Below are 19,539 nucleotides of genomic sequence, written 5' to 3'. Positions count from 1 at the left end.
CGCAGGTGTGAAAATGTTTCATTTCCGAGTTGTCTTGTATCTGTGCTTTTTCTCCTGCTGTGTTGTAGAGCTCTGAAGTTCTGCGGCCCTGGAGGTCCTCCTCATGTGAAGGTCGTCATTGAGTGGGAGAACAAGACCAAAGAATGGTCAGCATCAATCATTCCAACTTCTAGTAGAGTCTGATAGATTGGAAACAAACATGGAGGCCGAGCGCAGGGCTGCTGTGCATGTCTTCCTGAGTGCCACTCCAATCCAAACAAAGCCCTGCAACTGAGTGAGAACAATAAACTGTGTGTGTGTGTGTGTGTGTGTGTGTGTGTGTGTGTGTGTGTGTGTGTGTGTGTGTGTGTGTGTGTGTGTGTGCGTTTGTCTCTCTTCAGTCTCTTTGGCAGCATCCAGGAGGAGGTGGTCAAGGACGCAGAGAGTGTGAGGAGCCAGCAGCAGCAGCACCTGCAGCAGCACAGCTGTACGTTGGACGAATGCTTTCAGCTGTATACCAAAGAAGAGCAGGTGAGACGGGGAACAAAAGTTCATCATTCACAGCTGGAGTAAAAAGCAAACCGAAACAGACATTAATTCAGCGGTATGAATGCTGCAACTCCACCAATACTTTAAATTAAACTCTGTTTACCGGTCTAGGACCGTATCCTCTGAATATGTGCATAAGGCTTTTGTGTTGCACCAGAAGAAGCTGTGTAGAATCTGATTCATTTCATCAAGTGGTGTCACTTGGGTCAATGTCAGTTGGACCTGAAAAGTAGTAATGGTTTGATAAGGAAAAGATCCGGGGTCGTGGAGTTAGAAAGACACAGGCCTCAGTAATCACTCTTACTGCACCCGAATCCCCCGAAATTGTAATTGTAACAAAAATAAATAGTGTTAAATAAAATAAGGGTGTTTTGTTATGTTCGGTGATGTGACAATGTAGGCGTGTAGTGTTAAATGGGTAAAGTGTTCTTCTAAAATAACTGCAACACACTTATGAGAAAAACATATTAGTCATCTCATTGCTCCTTTTAATACCTGCAGGTAAGTGGTGATTTATTAAATCTTGTTAACCATAATCCACTTCCTGTTCTGAGTGACCGTGACATTTGCCAAGGTGTACTGTCTCGGAGCTGCATGCTCGTCTTAAGCCTGAACTCCCACAAGCTCACAGCGGAGGTGTATTGTTCTTTTGAGCACAGCGAATGGGGCAATGACAAGAGATTTGTTAGCTGATGGACATAAATCCTTGTAAAGCTTCAAAGTATGGAACATTGCAGATAGTAGAGTTACAAGAGGTCAGAATGGGAGACTGATTTTCTTATTTATTTTCATGTTGGTTTTCTTGTAGAAGGAATTTGGCACGATAAAATGGACAGTACTGAACATTTTTAGCATCAAATTGCAAAGACAAACATGTGTAAATATTTCCTGATGTACACATTTATTGATCACGTTAAACTGAGAGGTAAAAAAAAAGAGAAGCTTTTCAAAGAATAGTTTTTTTACATTACAATATCTCAATGTATGATGTCATCGCGATACGATTCAATGAAAAAACTTTCAACTTTACCCAGATGCCACTTGTTTGCTGCGTCATATCATAACTTCGTAATAAATAACTTTGTCCTAACTTTGTCAACGTGTGATCAAGAAACACTTTAATAACAGTTGCTGGCAACGCGTGGCTCACTTCGTTGCTTGTGTTGACGCAGAGGAAGACCATTAGCAACGTGCGATCCAGCTGCAGCATCGGTTACTGTTGACACTTCAGATGTTCAGATGACACTTGATTGCAATGGCGGTCTACGTTAGGGTGCCCCAATTACCCCTTGACTATCTTCTCTATGTGGGAGGAGCTAAGAGTGAGACTCAAGTGAGAGCAAACAAGGGAACAATCAAGGAAATTGATTTGTCTTTTCTTTCACTATGGAAATCACACTTGACAATCATGTCCCTTGTCGGAAACATAGTAGAGTGTCCATTTCATCCATTTATTGTAGCCGTATGGCAGGAAGAGACTCCACTGCCTACTGAAAAGCAGCGCTTTGCTGCTGACGAAAAGGACCGCTGGCGCCCACACGCTAATTATGTTTGGTTTAGTGATGCAGCAACACGAAGCGAGGGAATTGAATGACCTGATCTTGTGTCTAAAAAAAAAACTTGTAGAAGAGAGTGGAGGTTTGAAAGGGGACAATAATAGGCAACAACAGACAGATATATAAATGGGGATGACTGTGTCATGCTTAAGGCAGGATTTTGCTAGAACAAAGGAATTTATCTTTTCAAGGAAGTCAACCTCAACAGTGTGAAGAGCAAATACTCTGCGAGAAGTATTTCACCCGAGTCAGATCAACACACGCTCAAGAGAGGTGGGAGGACTCTTTGCTCTTCATCCTCTGCAGAGTTCTCAGTCTGCACTTTAGAGAGCCAAACCATAAAGCAAGAACCCCTTAAAATAATCACAAATATCAATAAACGTGTTGCGCTTCTGCTAAGAATTTTATGTCTTTCACCGTTTAATGCGTCTTTTGACTGATTCCAGCTTGCCCCAGACGACGCCTGGAAGTGTCCGCACTGTAAGCAGCTCCAGCAGGGCATGGTGAAGATGAGTCTGTGGACTCTCCCTGACATACTCATCCTCCACCTCAAGCGCTTCCGACAGGTACGTGTGCCCGAGAGCCGACTCCTGGGGAAAAACAAGCGCTCTAGTTAAGAGCATCGAATCATTTACCTCTTAAAGCTGCACAAGTTGAAGTTTTTAAGTTGACAATTGCTCAAATGACGAGTACGACGTAAAAGTGGGGTACCTCACGATGACAAACACCCACTCTACAGGTCCAGGTTTGCGGGATATATGTGAAAAGGCCATTGTTTGTGAACACATTTCCTATGAAAGCTGTACAAGTCAATTTTGTGTTGACAAGCTGCTGCCTTTCTGCGTGAAAGAGATTAAATTCAATGGTGACCATATTAAAGAAAACGTCTCTCTTCGTAATTGCTGCATTCAATATTCTGCGGGCAATAATGATTCGAGCTCTGACAGTTTGAGGAGATATAAGTGAGGGGGAGGTAAGCGTTGAGTGCGAAATGCATTAAAGACAGAAAAGTAACATTAAATATTGCATTGGGAGACTTGTCGCCCAAATAGATGGAATTTTGGGTTCCAAAATAAAAGAACAGCTGGTCCTCTTTCAAGCAAAGTTTTACACAAAATTGGATGTCCCAATCATCGGAACATACCCTTTGTGCCGGTATTCTTTTTTCTTTTTTTTTTTTTAAATCAGCACCGATACTTCACGAATGACAATGACAGCAACCCTCTCGGCTTCCACTGGCTGCAGGCAGAGCGGGAGTGTTTTTCTCTCTTATGCACGCTGCAGATACAAGTGCTCTTGCTGTAGCTGAGACTTATCAGGGCAATACAACAATAACTCAGAGGCCAAGGCTGCGTTGTCTGAATTTGAGAAAAGGTAAGCTCAATTCGTGGCACCTGCACTTCATAGATGCATGTTTGGTTTTCACTGCAGATGCCACTAATGAAGTAGGCAGTTGCCACTAATTCTACAAGATGCCAGGGCTTTTGCCACTAGTTTTAAAGTTGTGGCACCGACACCTCGTATAACACTGGTGTTAGACCCGTTTTCACTGAGTCACGAGTCTTTGCGTGGGCAAAAATAACACTGTGCTTTTATTTTGAAGGGAATTTTTAATGCAGCAGAGTGCACTCTTTACTTGTGTGAGTAAACACACCAGACAATTTGTGATAGTTCGCTACTTTAAGCTTGTATTGTGTATTTGGGCAGCGCTCTAGGAAGCAGTGTTTAAGTGTAAGTTTCTGAGACTTTTATTCTGAAGGTGAAAAACGAAAAGAGAGGTGCGGAGAATTGTGAAAAGAGAAAGACATCAATAAAGTAGTTGCTGGCTTGGTTAAACTAACGAAACATCGGGTTGTTATTTTATTATTATTACACAGTATAGGCACAAAAGGAACCCTCGGCTACACTACTATTTGTGATGTGCTTATCATTGCCAACTGACATAGGAATATATTAGCTTAATATAAACGAGTAGGTATACTATTACAACTGTGCATTTTTCTTTTTACAACTACCAACAGTCATACCTTCCAGGTGCCTTGGTGCCCCGGCATCTGAGGTGGGATGCCTGTAAACTACCGCCAAATTTTGTGGCATTCCATAGAATTAGTGGCAACTGCTCCAAGGTGCCGGTGGGAAGCGGAAGTACCGCCACGTAATTAGTCGCAACTGCTCGTATCATAAATAGTAGTGTAGCCAAGAATTCCTCTTGCGCCTATGCTGTGTTATAATAATGAAATAACAACACAATCCTTCGTTAGTTCAGCCAAACCGGCATCTCGTTTATTTACGTCTTTCTCTTTTCACATTTCTCCGCACCTCTCTTTTTGTTTTCCCCCTTCAGAATAAAAGTCTCAGAAACTAACACTTGAACAATACATTAGCAAACTATCACAAATAGTCTGGTGTGTAAACTTACGCAAGTAAAGATGGTTGCATTAAAAATTCCCTTCAAAATAAAAGCAGAGGGTTATTTTTGCCCACGCAAAGATCCGTGACTCACTGAAAACGGGTCTGACACCAGTCTAGGAGGTGCCGGTGCCACGACTTAAAAACCAGTGGCAAAAGCCGTGGCATCTTGTAGCATTAGTGGCATCTGCCTACTTCGTTAGTGGCATCTGAGTTGGGAACCGGAAGTGAACCGGAAGTGCTTCTACGTCATTAGTGGCATCTGAGTTGGGAACCGGAAGTGAACTGGAAGTGCTTTTACGTCATTATGGCATCTGTGGTGAAAACCGGACATGCCTTTATGAGGTGCTGGTGCCACAAATGGAGCTTGCTCCTACGGCTTAATTCACTGTTGTGAAAGAAAGTACTCCATTGGAAAAACACAGATCCATTTGCAATATCAGGCCTGTAGTCCTCAGATCGAAGGTCCTCGTTCCTCCGTAGAATCAGAAGGATCTTCGACATTGGAACAGTCACTTGGCGGGATTCGTAATCCCAACGTAACATCATTTAAATTCATCCGTTGAAGGACCTTTTCCTTGACGTTGCGTTTTCCCGTGTTTTCTGATGTATAGGCTGTGCCAACGTGAGCAGCGATTGGAGCCTCCCGGTAGAACCACAATCTCTCGAGGCGTAGCCTTCTTCGAAGCCGTGCTCCGATCCGACACTAATTCTGAGCAGGTGTTGGAAGTAATTAGACATGTTGTCATGACATGTCACGGTGGGGAAAGCACTAGTGTGATTAATGAAACTAAGCCGGCTTTAGTCTCAGGATTCGGGCTCACCGGGACGCTGGATGAGAGCAGAGCCGCCGTTAACGTTATTTGCCACACCTGCGCTTTTCCTCCCGCGACAAGTTCAAATGACTGCTGTGCAAAAGTTATTTATTATTTTATTTCTCGGGCAATTACAAGCACCTACAATAAGAGCCGTCCACCTGCAAAAGCACATTCACACACCCTCTCATTTATTCTTTGGGACAGACTCCAACTTGGTAGCGTTCACCGGGGACTCATTAGTATCCACGCTCATGCTCTCTGTTATAATGGTGTGTGTGTGTGTGTGTGTGTGTGTGTGTGTGTGTGTGTGTGTGTGTGTGTGTGTGTGTGTGTGTGTGTGTGTGTGTGTTATTCTATATTTTAATCTAACAATTATAGAACCATGGTGTTGGAAATTTCTGGCAGTTTGTTTAATACTGAAGATGAAAATAAATGTCTAGTATAAATAATTAGTCTGAGGGCTTTGTGTGGAGCAAATACTGATGTAATCCAGGTGTGAGAGGCCATATTTGTGTGTCTCAAGATTAGTATTTGAGTAATTGCTTCTTCCTTACAATACCCTCACATATCTTGGTGCACATACTTGTTAACCACTGGGTAGTGATAATTGGTTAACCTTATAATTGGAAGTGTTGACACACTTTCACTTCTGTGTGTTAACTGGCTGTTGTTATTTAAACACACAACCCCAACAAATAAAATGTCCAGATGCCTCTAGCCTCTACTATATAATTTTATTGATAATAATAATAATAGACCTTAAGGCACCTTTCAAAAAACTAAAAAGAGTTTTACAAGATAAACAGAACTTATTTGAAACCCAAAGAGAAAGCCAAATACAAAACCTGTAAAAACACTGACAGTAAAACTAACCACACATTATTATTATTTTTTTTAAAACACCCCCAACAAAAAATCTCAGAGAAGCAATTCTAAAAAATTGATTTTAAAGATGATCTCTTCAGGTCATTCCACAGTGGCATCTGAGGATCTCAGGGTGAAGTAAGGGGCGTTGGGCAAGAAGAGATCTGAAAGATAAACTACCTCAGGGATTTGTACGTGATCAATAATATCTTAGCCAGTGTGGGAAAGCCAAGCTTGATAAAATGTTTTTGAGGAATTGGATGAGATGGAGACGTGTGATGTTTGCTGATTCCAGAGAGGCGGAGAGATCAAGGAGAGTAATCAAATCAACTATTTATGAAAGTGTGGCTAACGACTTCTACATTTTTAGGAGAAATGGTCTAATCCTCAAAATGTATGAGTGAGAAGTGGGATTGTAAAATTCATTTAACATGCTTGTCAAAAACATGTTTGGAAACAAGTTTTGATCCAAAATGACAGAGATTTCTGCAGTGAGTTTTTGAATGGGACAGAGAATCAAGACTTGATATTTGGGTGATTGCGTCATCTTGACTTATGATCAATATCTCTGTCTTAATCAGCATCTTGCTTCAGGGACCTTTGTGACAATTCTGCTCCGCATCCACCCCTCATTCAATTATATATATTTTTTATTGTCTAAAATTACAAATGACAAATTTGCCTCAGAGGGCTTTACAATCTGTGCTCACACGCCAGCTTCTATCCCGGGACCTCACATCATATAACTTCCTATATCACAACAGAAGCATTGATCAGACCGTGATGTGCGTCGGATTTGACTCCCCCAATTTGAATGACACGGATTTACAACCAGAGTATAATTATTTTGTTGTTGCCTACATTATAGATTATAATAGAATGTTCTCTTCTTTATATTAAGGATACAGTACTTTTCTGGTCGATCCATGTATATTGTTGAGGGGTAGCATTTGTGCGATTGGGTTGTTCCTTTTTTTTCCGTTTTTTGAAGTCACTGCCTGTTAAAATATCTATGTATGTCCCTGCCGGATGGCCAAGGCCAATCAGGGCATTTCAATTCCATATTCGGCACTGCCTGAAAAAGCATTATACAGCTGGCCTCCTCTCTACTGCTCTCACAACGTCTGACTCTTTGACACGACACGTACCAAAAAAATCCTTTTTGCAGCCAAGGTTAAGCCAGAGCTCTACCTTTACCTTTGCCCAGTGCTAGATTGGCACCCGTGTGCCTCATCTGACAAGTAGATGGCACCATGTTGCGCCCTGAGCTCAGGCAGGCCAACTGGGTTAAACCCCGGTCATGGCCATCAGCCACTTCCCTGCAAAGCTATCGTTCCATGCCAATGAGATGTTTTAAGTGATACAGAATGTCACAAGCTTCTGTTCTTGTTATGCTAAGATCCTGCTGCGACATCTCTGTGAGGGTCGTAGTCAAAAGCGCATGCTTGAAGGTTTCAACTTTAAGAGACAGTTTTATTCCCCTTGGGATCAGTCTTGGATGTCATTTTTGTATTTGTTGCAACATTAATTTGACAGCTGCTCAATCAGTTGATTTCTATTCTTTCCGCTCCTCACAGAAAGTCTGTTATTTTTGATAGCTGTACATATGAATACAAACTTTTTTAAAACAGGTAGGGGAGCGAAGGAACAAGCTGTCGACTCTGGTGCGCTTCCCCCTGACTGGTTTGGACATGGCCCCCCATGTGGTGAAGCGGAGTCAGAGCATGAAGAACTTGAACTTAGGGGCCTGGCCACCGCCTTGGAAGCAGCAGTCAGGCCAACATCACCAACCTGCCGACATGATCCTCCCCTACGACTATCTGTACGACCTCTACGGTGTGTGTAACCACCATGGAGGCATGCACGGAGGACATTATACTGGTATGGATTTGATACAGTATTCATGTTGTGATCAGAGGGGCAGTGTAACTCACCGCTTGCAGCTTGTGTGTTACAGTCAGCATCCGGAGGTGTGCCGGGAACGAGGCACTAAAGGACTACACTCATACATAAAATAGTCTGGTTTATTTGTTTTATACAATGGAAAGCATAAATGATTGTCTCACATATCATTTGCTATTCGACCCGCTACAAGACACATTTGTTCGCAAAACTCTCAATATTGATTTGAAACTAGAAACAATGTGACCCAACCCTACAAGGATCATTTGCCTTGTCTTAGTTCCATGTCACGGGCAGAACCGCAGAACTTAAGGTGTTAATTTAGGCAAAGTGGTGGAAAGGCCCCACGTAAACATATATATTAGGCCTGTTTAATGATGTCACCTTCTCATCAGCAGCCAAATTGAGCCATTGATTGTTCTTGCCCATTACTCATAAGTGTAGTGTCTTGAGTAGGTTTCCTTTATCTAGAATTAATGGACACCATGCAGCCAATCACTCAGACGCTTGAATAAAAGGCTTAAAAAGTCTAAAAGTGTCCTTTTCAATACAACTCTTTGAGAATTTGGGACTTCTAGTAGTAATTGCAAGAAGGGTAAGTCCCTGCATGTGTGATGGATTTTCAGTAATTACCAGCAGTACCCATTCAGGCGCTAACAATGCCAGTGTGTGGAGGAACACTCGGACCACTAATGAGTAAAACTCACCGTAATACTGAATTCACTGGCTTTTTCATTTCATTGTGTTATTATCCCTACAGAACTACAAGATAATATCATTCATAATTTATAATCCTCATCCTTCCTTTATGAGTCGTTCCTGATTAACTTTGAAGCTGCTAACAGCACAAAACTAGTAACGACTCATCAATTACTCATTACTGGACCATGAATTACTTTTTGCCTGTTGTTTTCCCCAAGTAAAACACAACATCATACAGTAATCTATCAGGGTAGCGGTATCTCTACAATATAGTCCTTCGTGAGGAGTCGTTTGGGAAATATTTCTGGGGCCATTTCCAGTCTTACATGCCTTTAGATTGTAGGAGTCACTTACAGTCTGGGAATCTTGACAAACAGGTCAGGGGAAGCCAGGCCGATAATTGCAGGAGACGGTTTGTGCAGAATCACAGCACAGAGGAGAACAGGAGAATTGGAGACAGCAGGAGATGAAGAAAGGGAAGCAGTCGTCTCCATGACAGCTTGTCTGACAGTCGCCTCCTGTCTCTGACTGAAATCACCTGGGAGTTGTTTTGGTGTTTCTGTGGGTCATGCCTCCGTACAATGTAGCTGCATTGTTGTTGTTTTTTGTGATATCACGTATCTAAGCCTCTTTATGACGAGTTTGGATCAAGTTTGCTCATTTATGATGTGTTGCACAAAAATAGAGGAATTAGTCTGGCTTTAACAAATCCCATAAAACCAATTTAGCCTTTTCCTCCACGCAGCAGATTTGAAGTTTTGCTCCACTAAATGTGAGCACTTTCTCTTAATTGAGTTTGACAAATGCTGTTGTCATTTTCCAATCCAGCCTACTGCAGGAACTCAGTGGACGCGCAGTGGTACAGCTACGATGACAGCAGCGTGGACCTGGTGCCAGAGGGGGAAGTGTGCACCAGAGGAGCCTACATCCTTTTCTACCAGAGGCGCAACACCATTCCTCCATGGTCGGCCAGTTGCTCCGTCAGAGGTAGGATGTCCAATGACTAGCAAACAGGAATTAATCGATTAAAAAGAATGTTTAAATTGATGTGTTCACAACACACACTGCTCATATATTCATTGAGCCACAGAGCTGTCTAGCAGATTATGATTAAACCTTCTAATAAATCAGCTGATCAAACCAGTCAGGTGAGGTACAATGTGGACATCTTACGAACATATCATTATCTCCGCCGGGAGAATCATGCGAAAAGGGTGTCATCAGAGAATAGATTGCTCTGTAGTTGAGCCAACCCCTAAACAGAAGACATTTTACCCGTGGCCTGATCCATCTGCAGTTCTCCTCACACACCCTCTGTCTAAGAACTGCGCTGATCTGTGCATAACAGCTATCCAGACAAGCAGTGTTAAATTATGTGAACCCATTTTATTCTACAAGGCGACAGGTACTTTTTCCCCCTGAGGGTTTCAGTTTCCTCTCTGTCATATTTTCATTGAGAACGTTACTTAAATTTATATTCATACATGAGTGTATTGGATTTGGAGTCAGCTGCCCATGCTATTTGTGTCCTGGGAGGCTTTGTCAAAAGAGGTTAATTTACACTAAATGTGTATTGTCAAATTAGCGCTTTTTCAATATTCAGAGTATAGATGTGGCTACCAGGAAATATTCTCTCAGCTCACAAGTGTCAATAGCTTAGTTCCTCAAAAGCCTTTTTCCCTGTTCCCCTGGCACGACACGAGGGATGAGAATGAGGGCGCTGTAATTAACAACACAATGTGTGTGTTGTTTTGTAGAATAATAAGTGGACTCTTTATCATATTTTCTTTTTCTTTTGTGGACAAATAGAATATGATTTCACACGGCAAATTTCCTGAATAATTAATTGTTCAGACGAAGGCTATAATATGTGTAAATAATGATGAAGCAAGTTTTATCTTCAAGGTTTTTAAGTGGTAACTTATTATTAAAAATAATAAGAAATAATATTCAAAAATGTCCAACAGTCGCATAGTTCTAAGTCATAAACTATCTTTTATTTAGTGTAGAAATGTGTCTCTTTATTCTACTGCAATATATGTACAGAATTCCTGACTAGGACTGACTGAACTGATAGCGCACACGTTCTGCATGCATTCCTATAATATATCATGGAGCAATACTATAAGCTGCGAATAACACAGGTAAGCGATTTGAGTATTGAAACTATGGGTATACTAACACACCCCCTTTACCCTATGATGTTTGAGTTAGAATATTATTAAAGTATTATGGACTTAATAGAGAAGATGTGTAGCCCAAGTGTTCAAATCAGTTTATTTTGTATAGCCCAAAATCACAAACACAATTTTATCCCGATGGGCTTTACAGTCTGTACGCAGTCTGTACATCCCTGTCCCGGGACCTCACATTGGATCAGGAAAAACTCCCACAAATAAAGATAGTAAAAACCCATTCACAGGGAAAACAAGGAAGCAACCTTCAGGAGAACAACATAAGAGGATCCCTCTCTTTAGACCGACAGAAGCAATAGATGTCATGTGTACAGATTAACAACGTAACAGAGTTCCAGCACACTCAATGAATATAAGTAGTAAGCATGGACCACCATCCAGATTACGTCGATCCATGTCCGCAGAGAGGAGGTAGAGAGGACGGGCATCAGCATGCAGGAACAGGCAGGACCGGCTCCACACAGCCGCGATCCATGGAAACTTGAGGCGAGTAGGCACAAAAGGCTCCCGGAGATTTTAGATTTAAAAGCAGTCAGTGTTATCAATTCTTTGAGTTCTGAAACATTCTGCAACATATTCCATGTTGAGGGGGCAGAGTACACAAAAGCCCTCTTTCCCATTTCGGTTCTGGCCTTTAGGACAGTGAGCATTAAAAAAATCCTGCGAGCGTAGAGAGTACTGCCCGACACATCTCTATATTATATAAACACACAGGTAGCTTGGGAGCAGACTAAGGATTGCTCTATCGATAAAAAATGTACCAATGACACAGCCTACGGGTTGCCAAAGCAGGCCATCCCACCTGAGAGTATAACTCACAGTGGTGAGTCAGCGCTTTACAATTGGTAATGAACCGCAGTGAGGCCTGGTAAGCTGCGTCCACCCTACACAGACAGTTAGCAGAGGCATGCATATAAAGAAGATCACCGTAGTCCAACACTGGTAAAAAATAAAAAAAAAAGTAGCAGAAACTAATCGCTTCTTTTCATTGTATGATAAACACAGCTTATTTTGAAAAGAAAAACCCAGTTTCAACCTCAACTTTTTCATCAGATACTGAACATGTGGCTGAAAAGTGAGGGAGTCATCAATCAGAATACCCAGATATTTTTAAGAATCAACAACCTCTATTTCACTTCCTTCAAGAGTGACCACAGAAGGGATTCTGTGGTCTCCTCCGACTATTTGAAAACAACATAAGCTTTGTCTTATCTGTATTTAAAACAAGTTTTAGTTGAAATAGGGTATTCTGAACGACATTAAAAGCATTTTGCAGGAGATCAACTGCCTGCACAAGAGATGACGCACAGCAATATATCACAGTGTCATCAGCATAGAAGTGACAGTTAGCGTTCGCCACATTTTGGCCCATATTATTTATATAAATAGTAAATAAAAGTGGACCTAATACAGATCCTTTTGGCACACCGTTACAGACAGCAGCAATGTCGGAGTATAGACCCTCATATCGAATGCACTGCGACCTATTCTCCAGGTAGCCTGTGAACCAAGCAACCGCTTGTTCCGAGAGTCCTGAGTTGAGGAGCCTCAACCTTAAAATATCATGGTCAACTGTATCAAACGCTTTGGACAGATCAATAAAGAGCGACGCACAGTGCTGCTCCTTGTCCAAAGCAACACAAATGTCATTTACAACCTTCAGTGCAGCTGTGATAGTGCTGTTTTTTCTAAAGCCTGACAGGTAGGTTGATAAAATGGCATTGGAGTACAAAAACTCCTTAAGTTGATTGCTCACAAGAGATTCCAGAATTTCGCAAGTACAGATACATTTGATATTGACCTATAGTTATTTAAAATTGCTCGATCACCACCATTTAAAAAGTGGGAGAACAAAGGCAGATTTCCATTTTGTTGGTATTTCGTTATTTTCCATTGTTAAATTAAAAAAGTGGCTCAGCAACAAAATCAGCAGCCAATTTCAAAAAGTAAGGGTCTATAAAATCAGGCCCTGAAGGTTTCCTCTGATCTAGGCTTTTTAGGGCTTTATGAACTTCCTGCACAGGAAACGGGGTAAAATTAAAAGCTTGTCCAGTATAAACTGGAACCCCGGTAGAATGTGTCACAGACCGTGGACAACAAGAGTCAAACAGAGAGCCAGAAGATATGAAGTGTGTGTTAAAACAATTCAGTATCTCCATTTTGTCATGAACAGCGACAGAGTCCTTCATAATACAAACAGGTAAAACTTGTGAGTTCTTGCTCATAGAGGGGGATTTTATAGTTTTCCAAAATCTCCTCGGATCATTTAAATTTTCAGTAGTAACAGACAAATCATTTTCAGATAAACATTGTAACCATCCAAGTTGACGTCATCATCAATAATTGATTTTGTAAGCCATGTTTCGGATATGTGTGTGTGAATGTGAGCGTGAATGGTTGTCTGTCTATATGTCTGCCCTGTGATGAACTGGCGACCTGTCCAGGGTGAACCCTGCCTTTGCCCTTTGACAGCTGGGATCGGCTCCAGCGCCCCGCGACCCTAATGAGGATAAGCGGTTAAGATAATGGATGGATGGATGTTTCGGATATCACAATGATGTCAGCATCTGGTGATTTGACCCATATTCTAATCATATCCATTTTTGGTAACAAGCTGCGCACATTTAAATGCATAATATGGAGACCAGGCAAGGCTATGAAGTCAGCTGGCGTCTGAATACACTGCAGCACAGGGCCATGGTTAGGCTGCACACTACCAGATATAAGTGATAATAACACAATCAACCACCTCTGTTTAGTAACATTGCATGTCAATTCCTTTGATATTTTATATCCGAAGTCCGAACTAGTCCTCGCACAGGACGCAAGGTAGTTATTTGAAGCCAGAAGGCTTTGAAGGCGGGGTAGGTCTCTGAGCATACTCCTTGAAAAGTTTGTGTCCTGTGCCAACTGTTTCGGGGTTTGCACGGATTGTGCTACAGCCCTGCAACAAGTGCCTCCATTAGAAATGTCCGACGGGCAGTAGACGTTGTCTGACGCACTCACCCAGGTACTCCCAAATCCCACACACAATGCACAAAGCAGCGCTGCGAGGAGCGCCATTGTCTCTATCCAGAGAGAAAAGTGTGTGCGTGTCTGTGTGCTCGCGCACACCCTGTAAGCCGTGGGCAGAACAGCTGACACAGCGCTGAGAGGCGAGGAGGAGATGCGGCGGCTCGGTCAGATGGAGACGCCAGGCAGGTGATGGTGCAGTAAGCCCTCGAGACCGAAAAAGAGAGAGATTTTCCGAGGATTGAAGCAATGTGTCTCGATTAATGTTTGCAGTGGCACTCCGTGTGTACTTTGCTTTTTTAGTAAAATAATTAAATAAAAAAAGACTTATAAGTAAAAAACAAAACAGACAACACTGAGTACTGACGAGGACATGGCAAGGATGTTTTTCACTTAGAATTGCTCTAATGTTTGAAGCAATTCTGCTAATGGCCTTCTCTGACTTTCTCATGTGCGGCGGATATACAACCAGTTATCTCTCCTTAAATCCTCCGCATGATCTCATTTTCTCTGATTGAACCTGAGAAGAACACACAGACTCAATATCCCCAACTATCTGGATTGAGGGAAGATTTTGTTATTTACCTGTTAAATCTTTACTTTGTTATCCAAAGATAGATCTTGCCACTATTTGCTGCCCTTTCTCTTCCTTTATTATATGCCTTAATAAAAAGGATGGTATTATGATTTATTAACCTTATTAAGAAATTCATCCACAGCTGAGTTGGAATGAGTAACTCTACCAAGATTGTACATCAGCAATGACCTCGGACCCATGACGGTGTGTTTGCCTGAGTGTTGCTAATGACTTCACTGCATAGTTATTATTATAGTATAATCACCTCGTAGGTGAGGAGCTTGTGTGGAACAACAGACTGGGTTTAATAAACGTTAGAAAGACAAATTGGCTGACTGAGTAATTGCATCTCTGAAATATGAAAACAGGTCAAACTAAAAAAACAAAGAAAACCTTCCACCATTCCATCATTTTGTGTTACACAAAATGATGGAACTAAAGTTACACAAAAAAAATCTCAACTTTGCACTGGAAAATGCACTAGAAGCTGGCAAACATCTTGTTTCCTCTTTCACGGTAAATACCTTTTTATTTGTTATGTGAAGCCTTTCCTTGGCCGGAGAAAAAGCAGAGGAGTCTCCATAAAGATATCAGCTGTTCACCTCATCAGTGTTTACTTCCTGAAGGCTCATTGTTCATTATGAACAGTCAGTGCCCTCTTTTCAATGACGTATTTTCCTCCTTTGTGAGTTGCTACGATACTATTTCGAAGTCGCAGCATGGTGTTCAGACACAAACTGAATTTGCAAGTACCTAGTTCAGGGAATTTTGTGAAGGAGACACTCATTCCTGGAATCCATAATCAGGCCTTGACATTAAGCTTTTCCCCTTCGGGCAATTACTTCAAATGTTTTACTTGCCCGACGTTAGAAAATGTAGGCTTTATTTAAAACATGAATAATATCAAAAGGGATTTGGATAGTTATCATAATTTACGTATGCTCTCCTCAAAGCCACTAGGCTTGACATAAACAGCCATTTTACCTGACCGATTATTGTTAAACACATTCAAACTGGACAGAAACTAAATTAAAAACACAACAAAAATCCCCAACGCTTGTTGCTTTCTACAGACGCTTGCCCATCGGTAGTTTTAGTTATATAATACAAGCCCAACAGTTGGGCTCATTTCCTGCAACCACTGCAGCGTTAGCATAAAAGCACAGTGAAGTTAGCAGAGTAACTCGCTAACTAGCTCTAGCTAGCTAGCCGCTCAATCAGTAAAATGAAACAACTTTGGCACCAAATAATTTAGCCTTCAATAAAAAAGCATTCAAGCAGCATACAATAAAGTAATGACACCCCCACAAAGGTTATGAATCATGTCCCAGCAATGTCAAACACAGGCTTGACTGCACAGCGGGAAGAGCAAATGTGTGCACTGGTGGATTCACTATCAGAGCCCCCATTGTGTTATCCTGCTACAGGATAACACACGAAAGCTACAAGTCTTTCGAGTGAAACACATCTCCACACACAATGCTCCACACGCATGTTTCCATCCCCAGACTTAAGTGCATTATTTACATCCAATATTGTTCCTGGTATTGGGTTTGTCAGCAGCAATGGAAAATGCAGAACAAATGTGAAAACTAAAATTATAAACAAAACAAAAGGAAAAAACAAAAGTAAAAACAGACCATAACTGCTTACAGCAGAAGAATAAATGCATTCAGAAATGACTCAACTTGCAGATGAAAAGGCAGACTGAAGGAACAGAGGAAATGGTCAAGCAGAGGAAGTTTATCAGGGATATTAAGGTAGAGTAGTGTGGAGAATACAACATATTTATTTCAATGGTTAGTCGGCGCACGCTTGATAAAGGTCAGATAAATGTGTAACTTTATGAAGTGGCCATGGCTGCTCAGGGTAAGGCATGCCCATACAGATAGCACAAATGTCAGAGGGCATCTTATGAGAAAGGTTTAACCTTTTATCATTATGAACTGTGCTTTTACTTCCACTATACAGTACATTTCAGAAATAATGTTGTACTGCTGTTTAACATGCACACATTTGGTCGACATAATGTACTTTCTGTTTTTCATCTGTGTCTGCTGTGTAAAATATGGATTAGATGAATGCAGCATTTATTGTAAACGTATAGCTATATATATATATATATATATATATATATATATATATATATATATATATATATATATATATTCATTCATTTCCTACAGCCCAATAAACTGCTTTAGAGTCAGTTTAATAAAAAAAATATATAATTCAATATTTTTTGAACACGTAGCTAAGTTATAAGTATTTTTTTTACCTTACTAAAGCAATACACTTTTCAAATTTCAGGCTTTGTTATTTTAATATTTTTTTCACAATTTGTACTACTGTGAGAACCATTTAACTGTTGCATGCTATTTAGCTATTGAACATTTGTGATTGACACTCTGCTCACATAGCTGCTGAAAAATGCCCCGTTTCAGTAGAAATGCATTGTATTTAACATCATTTTCCTCCACTATTGTGCTCTTTATTCTTCTTTTCCTCAGGAAAGGATTCACAAACACACATTGACAATTAGACAAACGCGGTGGCAGTGAAAAATGCTCTAAAGTCTGTGGGTTGGGGGAGAGTTTGACTCTCCCACTCAAACATGTTCATATAGAACAAAAATCTAAGTTGCTTTGGATAAAAGTGTCAGCTAAACGAAATGTAATGTAATGAGAGAGAATTGAAACATCTTAATGAAGGTGGCCCTCCATCTATTACAGGGTACAGGCTGGAGCACATGATAAGGTGGAGGTCCAGGTAATGGACATAAAAGCACTGCTTTTTGTCACATTTAATGATGCAGGGAAAAACATGTTGGCTCACAGCAGTGATGTCGGGATGAGCCTGCCAGAGAGTGCTGCGGGAAAGTCACCGGCTTTCAAAAGGGTTTTTGGTTTGACGCCTAAAATAAGCACAAGCCTTTTTTAACATTTTGTTCCAGACCATGAAGTATCTCAGTAAATACCCCTCTCACATGTGGAGCCAGACCTTTTTGAAGAGCTGACACTGTGCTGGGTAGATAGGTCTGGCTATGCCACTACTCCTCAGTTAACCTGACTCAGAAATGTACGCGTGGAGCCGCGTCCCTCTCTCTCTGCTTCCTCTTCAGCTGTTCACCTTTTCATCAACAACACGCCAGCAGTGAGGTTGATGTCAGAGATTCTGGCACGCTGTTATGTTTTATTAGACAAAGCGGCATCCTCCAAACCCTAAAGGGGCTGAAAAAATAAAGCTCAAAAACATTCATTTCTCATACGGCCACTCGAGGAAGCGACTCAATCGCGGTGGACCCGTGTTAAAAGAAAGCTAACTTTCCAGCAGTGAGTCAAGTAAAATCAGAAAGTGTTGCTCCATCTGTTTAAGAAAAGGATTTAAATAATTCCTTCACCGCCGCTGTAATGGAACTTGAGCTATCTTTGTGTTTTTTACAATCTTATTTTAACTTTAAATCTGAACTTTCAATTCAGTTTATTTTGTATAGCCCAAAATCACATATACAAGATTTGAATCGGAGGGCTTTACAATCTGTACACATGACATCCCTGTCCCAGGACCTCATATCGGGTCAGGAAAAACTCCCCCAAATAAAGATAGTAAAAACCCTTTCACAGGGAAAAAGGCGAAAAAAAACCTGAGGGAGGCTGCGTCTCCCAGGATGGACTGTTTTTCACTTTGTGATAAACAGTTTGAATAAATAATACTAATAATGTGTTTTATTCGTAACGCACTTTTCATTTAGAAGATTCTCAGAGTGCCACAGAGCCAGTATATAGTAAAATAAAAGCATGGTTAAAACAAAGTACAATGAAAAAGAAAGGAGCGAGCGGTTTGTAGATTTGAGAGTGCGGGTGGAGGTTTTAGGGAGTAATGAGTTCTTGTTGGTGCATGTTTGTTTATGCATTTATGGGTAAGTAGTATGACTTTGTAGTCAATCAGGATTGAGACAGGGAGCCAGTGTAGTGAGATGAATGGGTGTTATGTGCTCATATTTCCGGACTGGATCCTGGCAGCGCTGTTTTGAATGTGTTGCAGTTTCTGGATGTTCTTGCCAGTGATCTCAGTGATCCCAGTGAAGAGTGAATTACAGTAGTCCAGCCGAGAGAAGATGCATCTGAAAGGGTTAAAGTGGATTGGAGTTGGGGGATGTTTTTGAGATGATGAAAGGAGGTTTTGCACAGGTATTTTATATGGTCATTAAAAGTCAGGTGAGGGTCAAACCTGACTCCCAGATTAGTGGCTATGGAGGAGAGGGCTAGGACCTGACCGTCAAAGCTGAGATGACTTATGGAGGATGACTGAACCAAGTGTGGAATGCCAACAAGGAGGGCTTCGGTTTTGCTACTGTTTGAGAAAGTTGATGCTCATCCGTGCCGTGATGAAAGATAAACTTAAAAGAAAAGAACATTAGTTTTCAGGTCTTGAGAAGTTATATAATGTTCTGTAGCGCCACAGGGCGATGAAACAAAGTCTGAAAATGTAAAATTTCTGTTGGTGTGGAGTTAAAAACAAGTGATCTTACCAGACCTCTGTAGCAGTTCCTCTTCTCTGCTTGAGGCTGGACCAAAGCGTAGGCGTGCCATTTGCATTGTTGGTAGAAGAATGCGTCAAATCTTACATCTGGTTCTGCTTCATCAAACATTCGTCAATGCTGTTTTAAAATGATGGTGAGGTACTCTGTTACGGTTTAGACTTCTATTCTGATCCCTTCCCTCTATTTGTCTGACAGGGTCCACTAGTTCATCAATGTCCGACCACTGGCTTATCCGGCTGAACGGGGATAGCAAGAGAGGCAGCCTGGTCTCTCGATCCTCCACCACATGCCCGTCCTCCTTACCCGACTCGCCTGAGTCGCCGGTCTTCCTTGAAAATGGCTCTAAAGAGGAAAGAGGTAAGGGGTCACACTCAGTATTGTCCCTAAGTATCTTATTTGTTGCTTATTTCAAGATTAAGGCTGTACAAAGTCG

The 19,539-nt window shown here is 41.4% G+C and overlaps 1 protein-coding gene across 1 annotated transcript in view; it reads left to right on the top strand.

The window, feature by feature from the left end:
- usp43a (ubiquitin specific peptidase 43a) overlaps nucleotides 1-19,539 on the top strand; it is a 103,756-nt gene that overhangs the window by 80,319 nt on the left and 3,898 nt on the right. The window contains exons 10-15 of the mRNA XM_068592487.1: nucleotides 69-146; nucleotides 381-510; nucleotides 2,531-2,650; nucleotides 7,807-8,056; nucleotides 9,608-9,766; nucleotides 19,302-19,463. Coding sequence (XP_068448588.1) covers nucleotides 69-146; nucleotides 381-510; nucleotides 2,531-2,650; nucleotides 7,807-8,056; nucleotides 9,608-9,766; nucleotides 19,302-19,463 — 899 coding nt within the window. The remainder of the gene's footprint in view (nucleotides 1-68; nucleotides 147-380; nucleotides 511-2,530; nucleotides 2,651-7,806; nucleotides 8,057-9,607; nucleotides 9,767-19,301; nucleotides 19,464-19,539) is intronic.

The sequence above is a fragment of the Clinocottus analis genome, unplaced genomic scaffold, assembly GCF_023055335.1.
Source record: "Clinocottus analis isolate CAN_PGR_092001 unplaced genomic scaffold, fCliAna1.0.p SCAF_27, whole genome shotgun sequence".
Classification (NCBI taxonomy): Eukaryota; Metazoa; Chordata; class Actinopteri; order Perciformes; family Cottidae; genus Clinocottus; species Clinocottus analis.
This window is presented reverse-complemented; position numbering and strand designations above follow the sequence as displayed.